At 55.5% G+C, this 13,070-nt stretch overlaps 4 protein-coding genes across 4 annotated transcripts in view; all 4 read left to right on the forward strand.

Annotated features, from left to right (window-relative positions):
* PTSG_12496 (uncharacterized protein) overlaps window positions 1–1,751 on the forward strand; it is a 5,951-nt gene extending 4,200 nt beyond the window's left edge. Inside the window, exons 12-14 of the mRNA XM_004992210.1 lie at window positions 357–527; window positions 980–1,099; window positions 1,344–1,751. Coding sequence (XP_004992267.1) covers window positions 357–527; window positions 980–1,099; window positions 1,344–1,465 — 413 coding nt within the window. The 3' untranslated portion in view covers window positions 1,466–1,751. The remainder of the gene's footprint in view (window positions 1–356; window positions 528–979; window positions 1,100–1,343) is intronic.
* A 409-nt stretch (window positions 1,752–2,160) lies between these two features.
* Window positions 2,161–6,303, forward strand: PTSG_06868 (uncharacterized protein). The gene is made up of 4 exons (XM_004992211.1): window positions 2,161–2,487; window positions 3,215–5,044; window positions 5,265–5,445; window positions 5,853–6,303. Exons 2-4 carry the CDS (start codon window positions 3,219–3,221, stop codon window positions 6,132–6,134), a joined length of 2,289 nt encoding a protein of 762 aa, XP_004992268.1. The 5' UTR covers window positions 2,161–2,487; window positions 3,215–3,218; the 3' UTR covers window positions 6,135–6,303.
* A 597-nt stretch (window positions 6,304–6,900) lies between these two features.
* Window positions 6,901–10,316, forward strand: PTSG_12497 (uncharacterized protein). Its single transcript, XM_004992212.1, has 8 exons — window positions 6,901–6,991; window positions 7,257–7,534; window positions 7,795–7,860; window positions 8,117–8,289; window positions 8,613–8,709; window positions 8,935–9,008; window positions 9,263–9,344; window positions 9,565–10,316. The coding sequence occupies exons 1-8, from the start codon at window positions 6,910–6,912 to the stop codon at window positions 10,171–10,173; spliced, it is 1,461 nt and encodes a 486-aa protein (XP_004992269.1). The 5' UTR covers window positions 6,901–6,909; the 3' UTR covers window positions 10,174–10,316.
* PTSG_12498 (diphthine synthase) overlaps window positions 10,301–13,070 on the forward strand; it is a gene marked incomplete at its 3' end in the record, with an annotated part of 9,827 nt that continues 7,057 nt past the window's right edge. Inside the window, exons 1-9 of the mRNA XM_004992213.1 lie at window positions 10,301–10,446; window positions 10,705–10,800; window positions 10,970–11,056; window positions 11,364–11,450; window positions 11,624–11,707; window positions 11,885–11,984; window positions 12,212–12,297; window positions 12,729–12,771; window positions 12,971–13,056. Coding sequence (XP_004992270.1) covers window positions 10,408–10,446; window positions 10,705–10,800; window positions 10,970–11,056; window positions 11,364–11,450; window positions 11,624–11,707; window positions 11,885–11,984; window positions 12,212–12,297; window positions 12,729–12,771; window positions 12,971–13,056 — 708 coding nt within the window. The 5' untranslated portion in view covers window positions 10,301–10,407. The remainder of the gene's footprint in view (window positions 10,447–10,704; window positions 10,801–10,969; window positions 11,057–11,363; window positions 11,451–11,623; window positions 11,708–11,884; window positions 11,985–12,211; window positions 12,298–12,728; window positions 12,772–12,970; window positions 13,057–13,070) is intronic.

Here is a 13,070-nt window from a genome sequence, read left to right on the forward strand (position 1 = left end):
TCTCTCTCTCTCTCTCTCTCTCTCTCTCTCTCTCTCTCTCTCTCTCTCTCTCTCTCTCTCTCTCTCTCTCTCTCTCTCTCTCTCTCTCTCTCTCTCTCTCTCTCTCTCTCTCTCTCTCTCTCTCTCTCTCTCTCTCTCTCTCTCTCTCTCTCTCTCTCTCTCTCTCTCTCTCTCTCTCTCTCTCTCTCTCTCTCTCTCTCTCTCTCTCTCTCTCTCTCTTTTCACGCTCGCCTCCTTGTCTCCTCCTCACCTTGTCTCCCACGGCGTTGGCCCTCACCCTTTACTTTTCCTGTCGTTGCTTTTGCACCCCCGCCCCCTCAAACCAACACGCCACCTCTGCTGCGTCGCAACTCCAGCGCTGCAGGCTGCTGCGGCCAAGAAGACGGAGGGCACGACGTACTTTCGCGGTGCCATGTACGATGACGCCTTTGATTTGTATTCGGAGGCACTCCAGGCGCTGGACGCTGCTCCCGTCGCCTCGGACCAGGTCAACCAGGAGCGCGCCAAGCTGCTCGGCAACTGCGCAGGTAATTGGAAGAAGAATTAGGCGGTTGGGGGGGGGGCGAAGCGGGGAGGTTGGGAATGGAGAGGGATGATCTGCGGGATATCTGCAGAGTTCACGGGGGTGGAGCGGATCTGGCTGTGTGTATGTGTGTGTGTGTGTGTGTGTGTGTGTGTGTGTGTGTGTGTGTGTGTGTGTGTGTGTGTGTGTGTGTGTGTTCTGTCTCTCATTCACTCACTCACCCTCACGCCCTCACGCACACACGCACAAACACAACCGCACACAACACAACCGCACACAACACACCCACAACACAACCGCACACAACACACACACACACACTCTCTCTCTCTCTCTCTCTGCGCTGTGTACACGGCGGCTGGTGCGTCCACACACGACCCAACATCATGTCGTTTGTCATGCTCATCTCACCACCGTCCATCTTACCCGCCCTTGTGCTGTTTGGTTGTGACAAAGAGTGCCGGTTGAGGGAGGAGAAGTATGACGGCGTGGCCGAGCTATGCGACCGCGCGCTTGCAGCGGACCCGACCTTCACCAAGGCGTACTTCCGCAAGGCCAAGGCGCTCAAGGCCCTTGGTACGTACGTGAGCGTGTTGTTGTGTGCGGGCGGGTGTGGGCCTGTGGCGTTGCGGTTAGAGTGAATGTGTGTTGCACATACACAACTGGGGGGGGTGTGATGCAGGGGTGCACGTATCACCCAAATACCCTGCCAAAAGCTAGCACCCGTGCGTCTTGAGCCCTTGCCTGTCGCCTCCACTGTGCTCACTCAGGATCTTTTCACGCTTCCCATCCTGCTTTCCACCTGTTCTCGCTTGCGCAGGGTCCTTGGAGGCGGCACAAGACGCTGTTCGGGAGCTCTTGGCGGTGGAGCCGGCCAACAAGCCCGCAACACAGCTACTCCAAGACATCAAGACGCAGTTGAAGGAGCAAACTAAGCAGTAGATTGATCTGATTTGCATCTGCTTTTTGCTTTTGTTTCCTTGCTCGGACATCATGTTTCCGCTTCTCTTCTGTGGCCCCTCTGGTATTCATTATCTCGACATCTCAAATACACAGCAAAGGCAATAGCCATCACACATCTTCCTCCTCCTTCTCCTCCATCACATCCCCGTCCCGCCTTGTGTACCCCGTGTCGTTGTGTGTGTTTATCATGTGTCTTTTTTGGTTGTGCACGGTGCCTGATGCAGCCAGAGAGTCTTTTTCAAGTCCTTCATAAATCCAAACCCACTTTGACTTCATTCTGCTGACGCTGTTTTCTGTTTCCCATTTTTGCGCTTGGCCCGCCAGCATTGCCACGGTTCCCACATCCGCGTGATGTCGTATCATCGCTCATGGCGTAGCGCCTGGGTTCATGTCACACGTCACACGTCACAACGTCAGCACGTCATGAAATCATCGTCGTGCCTCGCTTTCAAAGTTCAGGGCAGCGGCGCACGAAAGCTTTCGCACCCTGGGTCGATTTTTTCCGCGCCAACCTAACAAAAATTTGCGGGTGCGTTGAATCAATGCATGATATAGCCAATCGTCTTTGGGTTACAAAAATCTTCCACAATTTTCCTCCTCCCCTTTGTCTTTGATCTTGCTTCCCTCCTGCCTCTTGCCCACACAACGAACACAAAAAGGCCACAAACCACAACCAACCACACAACACAACGAACGTCCTCGCAGCCCGCCTCCTGTCCATGCACATTCTCCGCGCTTTCTTGATTTTGTGTGTGTGGACTGCTCTCTTGCTCTCTTGGTTGCTTTGCTCGACAGCGCACAAGCCCGCACACGAGCCCGCTCGTTGTGAACCTTGCTTTTTCGCTGCCTCGCCGTGTGAAACCTCGCTGTGGCCTGCTTGTTGCCTCACAGCAAGGCCAACAAAGCCCGCTCTTCTCCTTCTCACCGCGCTGGTCGACAGGCAAACGGGCAAAGCGGCAAGCTCCTTTCTTCCCCACCGGAACCGCCTCAGCCCTCCTTGTGTAAGTCAATCGCGGACAGCGAGCGAGGGTGAGATGACGGCAGTTGACGAGTCGATGAGGATACACGCTTCCTTGTCTGTGTGTCTGTGTTTGCGTCCGTGCCTGCCTTTTGCTGAGCTGCTGGGTTGGCTTGAATCCTTGAAGCCGCAGCTCCCGCAGCCCCTGCTAGCTGCGCCCGTGTGATCATTCATTCTCCGCGACAGCATGGGGGCATCAGAGAGCACTTTGACTGTTTGTTTTCAACTTCTTGTGTCGATGTGTTGACCCTACGTCAGCTCTCAATTCAGAGCTTGCGTGTTCCGCTGTCTCATCCTGATGCTAGTGATGCTCTCCGTGCGGTTCCATCTCCCCACCAGCACCACCACCACGCACTCAAATTCGCACACGCATACACACACACACAAACTCGCACACGGCGACTTCATACATGAAGTACATGAAGCTGTCTTTCCAGCAGCACACAGCACATAGGACATGCCACACAGCGCACTGCACACTGCACACAACCTCCACCACCAAACGCAGCACAACTTCACACACACACACACAGAGCACGTTCGCAGCCTATTCAATTCCATCCCCTCCCCTGGCTCGACAGTTTAATGAATTTATGCCTCTGTGTCAATGACTTGCAACTCACACACAAACACACCACCTCCCTGCTGCCTTTTCCCTCCTCCTCCTTCCTCCTGTTCAACTCGTTCCATCCATCACCCGTTGTCTCCAGGTTCATGACCATGACGCCCTCCGACAAAGCGGGGAAGAAGAAGACACAGCGCAAGTCGCTGCCCGAAGATGATGAAGGACGCGCTGGTTCTGAACGCCGAAGCAAGCAGCACAAGGATTCCCCGCGGCAACCGCCCAGCACTTCTTCTGTGCCTGCAAGCGTACGAGGCCGCGCTTCCTCGGCGGAGTCAAGAATAATTCGGCCAACGCCCAGGTCATGCGACACGAGCTCAACAGCAGCAGACGCGGCGTCGAAAAAGCAGGTGCACGAGGGCTCGCTCTTCTGCCTGTATCCGGAGCTCGGCGAGGAGACGTTGGCAAAGGCAGCTCAGAGCAATCAGGACTTGATGCATCTCTTGCGCCCCGTCGTGAACGGAGACCCGCTACCGAAGAAGACAACCAAAGGCAGGGCCAAATCCACAGCAACGTCATCCTCCTCGGCCAGCACCAAAGCGGAACGGCAAGACGACGCCGGCGTCAGTAAAACGTCACAACCTGCACGTCACACGCGCCACAACCCCGCAAGTTCCCGCCCACCATCCGCGAGAAGCCACCGTCGCCGAGGCAGCTCTGCCTCGAGCAGCTCTGACATTCGCGGCGTCCCAGCTCCTGCCATGGAGGTGAGGCGTGACAGTGCCATGGACACGGGCGTGGACACGGATGACGACGCGGACAGGCGCTCCTCGAGACGCCTACGCACGCAAGCTTCCGCCAAGGCCAAGCCGGAGCGAACTCGCGGCCCGAGCAAGCAGCAGCTAACGCAACAGCCATCTCCCCGGGAGCCGGACAGCACGCGGGTGCCGCAAGAAGACGTGGAACAGACCAAGAAACCAGATGGTCTTCGACAGCAGCGAACACCGCACAGTGTAGTGTTGGACGTTACACCGCTCCGTGGTGGCGGCGGACGCACCACCGGGGGGAGTGACGTTGTCGGTGGCGACGATGGTGAACACGGCGGCGGCCCGTCGTCCCCCGTTTTGCACTCGCCAATGAGTGCCGGCACGATAGTGGGTAGCTCGAAGGGTGCAACAGCCTCCGCCGCAATGTCTGCCGCCGGCCGAGCTGCTGTGTCAACAAGCCGCGGCGCCTCTCAAAACCCATCACCCAAGCAGCAGCAGCAGCAGCAGCAGCAGCAGCAGCAGAGCGCAACAAATACGCCAGCACATTTTGCATCCTCCTCACCTTCACGGCAGCCACCGCCGCCACCAGCAGCCCCTACTACGTCTCGGCCAAATCCCACAGAATTGACGGAAGTATCAGCTGCCGAATCCAAGCAGGCTCCACACTCAACTGGCACCAAGAAGAGCGATGCCAAGCCGTCAACGTCAGTACCACCGACGTCGACATTGGCGTCAACCGACTCTGTTGACAAGCCAGCAAAGCCGCCCACCCCGGAGCCTCTGCCGCACGCGAGAGACCTTGTGGGCCGCCTGCTGGTGGTGGACACGCTGGAGAAGGACATACTGCGAGCGGTTGTGCTCCGGGCCTTCGGTGCACGCAACGTCATTGTGCAATATGAGGACACCGCAAAGGAGAAAATGAGCGTGGCAGAGGCGCTGGCCCTTCAAGCACCATCTGGCGAAACCGTCGCCAGCCCGACGGCTTGGATCAAGCAGGCGATACAGGAGTACAAGGATCGTCGCCAGCGGGAAGAGACGGAGCGCCGCGAGATTGGTCCAAGCAACATCGTTTCCGGAAGACGTGAGCGGGCCAAGCCAAAGCCTGACTCGGCCGAATCGACGGCCGACAAGTCCAGCGCTGCTGACAACAAGCGCCCAAAAGTGCGACGAGGCAACAAGAAGGAAAGAAGACAGTCTGGCAATTCCTCGGGGTAAGTACCTAGTCCGCCAAGACTCTTGTCTGCTTTTTGAGTGCCGGATGCTGCCACGCTATGCGTGTTTGTGTGAGTGTCTTCTCCACGCAGTACTCACCACCAGCTGCCTCTTTCACTATGCACGCGCGTGTGCGTGTGTGTGCGTGTGTGCGTGCACACCACATTATTGGTTTCCGTTCCTCTTATCCGTGTCTTTCTTTGAATTTTTCTTTGAAAGGGTGATATTGCGCCACGTCGACAGGGCCCGGATCAACGACGTGGACGTGTGCATTGGCTCATTCATTGTTGTTGCCAGGGCGCGGGCGATGCGAATTCACGAGATATTGGGCATGTTTGACTACGCCAGCGTCATTGTGTTTGCACTCTCATCATATGTGCTGAACCCACGCGATAAGCGCGTGAGTCTTGGCGGCAGCCATTCCAGTGCAGCATATGCACTCGATGTTGTGTTTCAATTTGCGTTAGATGTTGTCGTGCACGCTTTGGACATTTGCATGCGCTATGTGTGGGAAGCGGTGTTCAGTGTTCGTGGCATGGTTGCGAAACATATTTTCGTTTTTGTTTGTGTGTGTGTGTGTGGGGGGGGGGATGGGTGTGTCTTTGTGAATCTGTTTGTCTTTGTGCGCGTGTCTGTGTGTGTCTGCGTGTATGTAAATCTGTGTGTGTGTGTGTGTGTGTGTGCAACTGTGTTGTGTCAATCTATGCGTGTATGTGCAACTGCGTTGTGTGCGTGCACGTGTGCGCTGTGATTTTTGTCAGCACAGTTTGTTGTATCCTCATTCAAGCTGTTGGTTGCTGTTGGCAGGAGCTGCTTCCAGTACCCAAAACCCTTGAGTTTCTGGCGCTGGACCCGCGTGATGTGGTCGGCCGGCTGGATGTTGTCTCGTTCTACGGGTATTGTGCGCAGTGGGCGAAGATCAAGGCGCAGCAAGAGCTGGGAAGACACGTTGACACCTCGTACATGGATCACGTCCGGTTCTTGCGAGTACCCAACGAGAATAAGTCCAATGCGGAATTCCTGGGGAAGTCGACGGACGACATTGCCAAGGCTTGCGCTAGGGCGTTTCGTCAGGCCGTGAGGGACTGAGACGCGCAGAGGCACGCGTTGCTACGACAACAAGTACTGAGCTCCGTTGGTTACGGCAACTCGACTCGATTCATGCATGAGCCTGGGCTGGTGTGCACGCGCACACCTACCCATCCTAACTATTCTATAACAGGGTGTACACTGCGTGTGTGTGTTGGGGGGGGGGGGGGCGACTGGAAGTGGCCATGATGTGACTCCGCGTTGTTGTTGCCATGGTTTTTTTTTGTTTTTTTTTGTTGGAAGGTGTTTTTATTTGTGGTGGATTTGTCGATTGTTGTGTGTGAGCAGGTTGAGTGATGAGTGATGTGTGTTTATGTGTGTGTGCGAATTATTTTGGCGACTCTAAACGACTTTGGATGGACGAAAACGCGAAGATGTGACAGAAACAGCAAAGGAACAGCAGAAATGAACGTTTCAGTGTATTATAATATGTGATTTGGAGCGGGCCTGTCGAGGACGCTGAGTCACTTGAATACTCAGGAGCAAGATACGAAACAACAGCGGAGGGACCCATCACAAGCAATGTTGTGAATGAACCATGTCGCAACTGTCATCCTCATCCTCATCAACGCCGAGAAGCCCAGAAGCAAGCACTCGTAAAGATCCAGGGCCAAAGATCCATCATCGGCTGTCTGAGACACCATAAGTTTTCCATTTTGGTGGGTCGTACCTGCTTGACACTCGCGCCTCGCCACACTGACGCTTTTTTGGGCAGCAAACCAAACCCCGAAATTTTCGCTGATGTCAGCATTATTAATTCCCAGAGCAGACGACGATGCAGCAGCCAGCGACCAAGCGAGCCAAGCACGGCGCCAGTGCTGCGGCCACAGCTGTCACGCACCGTGCTCCTGCCTACGGTGTGCATGTGTGTGCGTGTGTGTGTGTTTGTAAGTGTGTGTGTTTGTGTTTGTATATATGTGTGTGTGCGTTTGTAGATATACGTGTGTCTGTGTGTGTGTGTTTGTAAGTGTGTAATTGTTTGTGTTTGTTTGCTTCCTTGGATTCATGTGTATCGATGCATCTCCTAATATTGATGCCCTCTTCCACCCGTCCACACACACACACACACACACACACATGCACACACACACATGCACACACACATTGCGCGCGCACATGCAGGGTACATTCCTGATGTGCTGAAGACGCTGGCACAGAAGGTGGTGCGTGCATTCTACGATGAGGTGGCCGTGGTTGTGATGGACATGCTGGTGCGTCACGCGTGCGTTAAGGAGGACGATATCCGCGAGACGCTGCAGCTGCAGATGCGCGTGATCAAGACCGCGCTGTCCGCCTTGGAAGGCGACCGCCTCGTCAAGCAGATGGACGTCGACGATCCAACCATCAGCATCGATGAGCGCAAACGGAAGGCCAAATACTGGTACATCGACTACGAAGCCGTGAGTGAAAGCAAGACGCGGGGGCGCCATTACTGTCGTGTGTGCTTTTCTTGTCATGTCGAACCTGACTTGCCGCCGCGGCTGTGGTGGGTGAGTTGATCCGTAAATCGCCAACTCGGGGTGTTTTTCTTTCCATGCGTGTGTTGATGCGCGCGAGTGTGGCGCTCGATTCAATGCCCGCGTGTGGCGCTCGATGGAGCCATGCTTACAACCGGGTTTCATCGCGTGACACCACTCATGGTATGCACGCATCTGGCCAGGTTGTGTTTGTGGTGAAGTACAAGCTGGATCGCATTTGGCACCAGATCAACATCGACGCAAAGAACGTGCGTGTGTCTGTGTATGTATATGTGTGTGTTTGGCTATGGTGTGTGTATGTGTGTGTGTGTGTGTGTAACGTGTGTGTATGCGTGTGTGCATGCGTGTGTGCATGCGTGTTGTGTGTCAAGTCTTTCTTGCACAAGCGTCTTTTTGAGGGTTTCCTTGGATTGGCGTTCATGCTGTCCTGTGGCATCAACCCGACATCCTACCCACCCCCAAACCCTTGCCCTTGCACACAACAACGCGCGCGTGCCCCTCCAGAAACTGAGCAGCACGGTGTGCGAGTGTCCGGAGTGCGAGGCGCAGTTCTCGGACATGGACCTGTCTGAACTGTTTGACGGCGCGTCGGGCCAGTTCTGGTGCCGGTACTGCCACGTGGAGCTCGTGCAGAAGGTCGACCACACCGCTGCTGAGCTCAACAGCGTCATGACAAAGTCAGTGTGTGCGCGTGTATGTCTGTGTCTGTGTCTGTGTGTGTTTGTGTCTGTGTCTGTGTCTGTGTCTGTGTCTGTGTCTGTGTCTGTGTCTGTGTCTGTGTCTGTGAATGTGTGTTTGCGTGTGAATGTGAATGCGTGTGTGTGCGCGCGCTCCCCTCCTATCTGTCTCCGCCCCCCCGTTTCTCTCGTGCGAACACACACACACACACACACACACACACACACACACACACTCACACGATACGTGTGGTGCATGTTCCCATCTTCTGCTCACCTTGTGCTTTTGGCATGTTCGCGCACACACACTGGCCTGATGCTAGGATGAACACTCAAACCCGCGTGTTTACGGATCTATTGCAGCAGGTTGACGAAATTGTCCTGAGCGAGACCGTCCTCAAGCCACGACCAGCACACATGGTGCGGCATGTCACTGTTTGGGACGACAGGTTTTCACTTGCTGCTTCACCTACGCAGTTCATCCCATCCCCTCTTACTTCTCCCTCCACCTGCCATCATCTTGAACCCGCATGCGTGCACCCTTGCTGTCTATTTCATCTGCTGATTGTTGCATTGATGCACCACCTGATCCCCCCTCCCCTTGTCTACTCCTCCACCCCCCCCCCCCTGATCACCGCTGTGCAGAGTGTTGCCCGCATGCGTGCGTCACAGCTCAACGTCTCCCGGTCCCTTCCGCAGCACGCGCGGCCAAAGCTCCAGTACGCAAGCACACACACACATATCTTGGTCTTGTGTGCATTGAGTTTGTGTCAAGTTTTGTGGAGTTTTTGCTTGCTTGTGTGTGTGTGTGTGTGTGCGCGCTGAACCCCCGAGTGCCTTGGTTGTCGTGAGCCTCCTGACGCACGCACACGTTGATGCACACACACACACACACACACACGTTGATGCACACACACACACACACACACACTCACGCCTCTGTGTTTTATGTGTCCATGCATTTGACCAACAGCACCAAGTTGTACCAGTCGACCAATCCGTTTGAGGAGACGTACAGCATTCGCATTGTTCCGCCCGGCGCAAAGCGCAAGAAGGTGCGTGCACATTTCCAGACATCATGTGTGTGCATGAGACTCGATTGACAGGCAGCTCCTGTGTCCCGTCTGTCACACACACACACACACACACACACACACACACACACACACACACACACACACACACACACACACACACACACACACACACACACACACACACACACACACACACACACACACACACACACACGCACACACACGCACCCACGAACAGTACAAGCCGCAGCCGCTGTGGACGCGGGGCACGACGGTGCTGCTGGACGCCGTGTTTGGCCGGAGCAGAGACGCGCTGGCCGGCACCGTCGGCGTAAACGGCACCCGTGGCACCGGTGGTCGTGGTGTTGGTGATGGTGGTGTTGGTGGTGGTGGCCGTGGGTTTGGGGCAGAGGATGGTGGCCTTGGGCAGGTGTTGATGATGGGGTTTGAAGACGAGGATGACGATGATGAGGCTGAGGACGACGCGGTGGCGGCGGCGGACGACGCGGGGCCAGCGGGGACGGGGGCTGATGGGGGTGGCGGTGTGCGCGGGGAGGACTTGGTGCACGACCGGTTCTGGGAGGTGGTGGATGTGGAGCCGTCCCAGGAGACGCTGGCGCTGGTGAGCGATGAGAGCAGCGACGACGAAGGCAGCCGTGGTGGCGACGACGATAGCGGCGAGCACAGCAGTGCCGAGGTCACGGGGAGCCAGAGCACGGCGCGGGGTGGCGGTGGCGGTGGTGGTGGCGCGAATGGCGCGAGCGAGGATGGTGATGATGGCGACGACGATGATGATGATGATGACGACGACGACGACGACGCTGACGATGATAATAACGGCACATGATGTACTTGCCTGCGCGCACGTGTATGTATGTGTGTGCTGCATGCACATGCGTGCGGATGGGTGGTGTAGTAGCTGAACCAGAGAGTGTTTTAAGTAAAGCAAAGCGATCCATGAACACGGAGGAGGAGGAAAGAACAAACGAGGAGGACAAGAAAGTGAGGAGGAGGAGAGCAAACAAACCCACGTGACAACAATTAATCAAGGGGGAACACGCTACCAAACACAATCAGCAAGATGTTCTACCTCGTTGGACTTGGCCTTCAGAATGAGAAGGTGGGCTTGTGTGAGACGGCAGCATGTGTGTGTGTGTGTGTGTGTGTGTGTGTGTGTGTGTGTGTGTGTGTGTGTGTGTCGGTGTGTGTGTGTGTGTGTGTCGGTGTGTGTGTCGGTGTGTGTGTCGGTGTGTGTGTGTGTGTGTGTGTGTGTGTGTGTGTGTGTGTCGGTGTGTGTGTCGGTGTGTGTGTCGGTGTGTGTCGGTGTGTGTGTGTGTGTGCTCACGTGATGTTTGTTCGCGCGCGGGCGTGTATGCAGGATATCACCGTGCGCGGCCTGGAGATTGTGAAGAAGTGCACCCGGGTGTACTTGGAAGCATACACAGCCATCCTGATGGTGGACGCGCAGAAGCTGGTACACCTGATGTGTATGTGTGTGTTTGTTGTGTGCGTTGTGCGTTGGTTTGGTTGTGCGTTGAGCTTCCAGCTGCCATGTGTTCATCTCTAACAACGTGTGTTTGCCAACTTGCTGCGCATGTACTCATGTTGCTGTCTCGTGTTTGATGCGCATGCACACCGATCAGGAGGCCTTCTATGAGCGCCCCGTCATTGTTGCGGATCGCGAGATGGTGGAGCAGCAGTGCGAGGACCTGTTCCTCACGCCCGCAAAGGTAAATCACTGTGTGTGTGTGTCGTGTGTGTGTGTGTGTGTGTGTGTGTGTGTGTGTGTGTGTGTGTGTGTGTGTGTGCGTGTGTGTGTGCGTGTGTGTGTGTGCGTGCGTGTGTGTGTGTGTGTGTGTGTGTGTGTGTGTGTGTGTCCTCCTCCTCCTCCTCCTCTCTCTGTCTCTGTCTCTGTCTCTCACTGCGTGCGTGTAAGTGCCTGTGCACCTATGTTTCATGTCAACGTTGTTGCTCATCTTGTGTGTTTCCCACAAACGCACGCGCGCACATCCTCCTCTCGGATGTCGTCACATACAGGAGGAGGACATTGCGCTGTTGGTGGTTGGCGATCCTTTCGCCGCCACAACGCACACAGATCTCGTCACACGCTGCAAGCAGCTCGAGGTGTGTGTGTGTGTGTGTGTGTGTGTGTGTGTGTGTGTGTGTGTGTGTGTGTGTGTGTGTCGTGGTGGTGGTGTGTGTCGACGTCGTCGTCGTCGTTGTTGTCGTCGATGTTGTTGTTGAAGTCGTGGCGGTAGCAGCACGATTGATGCCTGTATCTCTGCACACGTCTGCAGGTCCCATTTGGGGTTGTCCACAACGCCTCCATCATGAACGCGATTGGCTGCTGTGGTCTCCAGCTCTACAACTTTGGAAAGACGGTGCGTATTGTGGTGTGTGTGTATGTGTGTATGTGTGTATGTGTGTGGAGTGTGTGTGTGTATGTGTGTATGTGTGTGAGTGTGTGTATGTGTGAGTGAGTGAGAGATTGTGTGAAGAGTCTTGTGCTTGAGCACCTCCGCTGCTCACATGCAATCACGCTGCCACGCGTGGTGCAGGTGAGCATTGTGTTCTTCACGGAGAACTGGCGGCCGGATTCCTTCTACGACAAGATCAAGGCCAACAAGGACCTCGGCATGCACACCCTCTGCCTCCTCGGTGCGTTGTGCGTGGAAGCTGGTGTTGGTGTTGTGGCTGTTGTTGGTGATGTTGATGGCTGCTGCTGCGGCGGTGGTGGTGTTGGTGTTGTGGGCGTTTGCAGTCGACGTGCTGGTAGTCGTTGTAGTTGTCGTGTGTGTGTGTATTGTACACGATGAAGGAGAGCCTGTTGCTTCCATGTGGTCACGCGACCAACCGCCGGCACACGCGTGCCATCACGCCCTCAGACATCAAGGTGAAGGAGCAGAGCATTGAGAACTTGATGAAGGGGCGCAAGGTGTATGAGCCTCCTCGCTACATGTCCGTCAACCAGGTGCGCACGGATATGCTCGCATGTATGTGTGTGTCTGTGTGTGTGTCTGTGTTTCTGCGTGCTGCTGTGTGTGTCTGTGTTTCTGCGTGCTGCTGTGTGTGTGTGTGTGTGTTTCTGTGTGTTTCTGCGTGCTGCTGTGTGTGTGTATGTGTGCGTGTGTTTTGTGTGTGTTTTGTGTGTGTATCTCTGTGTGCATATATTTGTTTGTGTTCATGTGCTTCTGTCGTTGTGTTTTCCTTGTTTTCGCTCCCTGTCTCTGTTTGCGTGAGTAGCTGCGCGCGCGCGTGCGCGCGCGTGTGTGTGTGTGCGTGACATGCACAGCGGCGAGAATGGCGTTGTCGAACGCCGGCAGCTGCCGCACAGTTGTCATCAAAGATACTGTTCGGCAACCCCTCACGTGTCTTTCTTCCACCAATGTGTACCCTGTGCAGTGCGCAGAGCAGCTGATGGAGGTCGAGGAGAAGCGCCAGCTCGGTGGGTAATGTAACTCGACACACACAACATGTTGTGCCACTCCCCCCCCCCATTCGCACACACACACACACACACACACACACACACACCTTGCCATCTGACACAATATCATGTCACATGTGTGTGTGTGTGTGTGTGTGTGGTCTTGCACCCATGCTTTCGAACCACCCCTTGCTCACTTCCTTCCTTGCACCTGCAGGCGTGTGCGGGCCAGATGCGCTTGCTGTTGGCGTGGCGCGTGTTGGATGCGAGGACCAGGTCGTTGTCTGCGGCACTCTCGTGGAGGTGCGCGGGCGAGA

Source organism: Salpingoeca rosetta (genome assembly GCF_000188695.1).
Source record: "Salpingoeca rosetta unplaced genomic scaffold supercont1.17, whole genome shotgun sequence".
Taxonomy (NCBI): Eukaryota; class Choanoflagellata; order Craspedida; family Salpingoecidae; genus Salpingoeca; species Salpingoeca rosetta.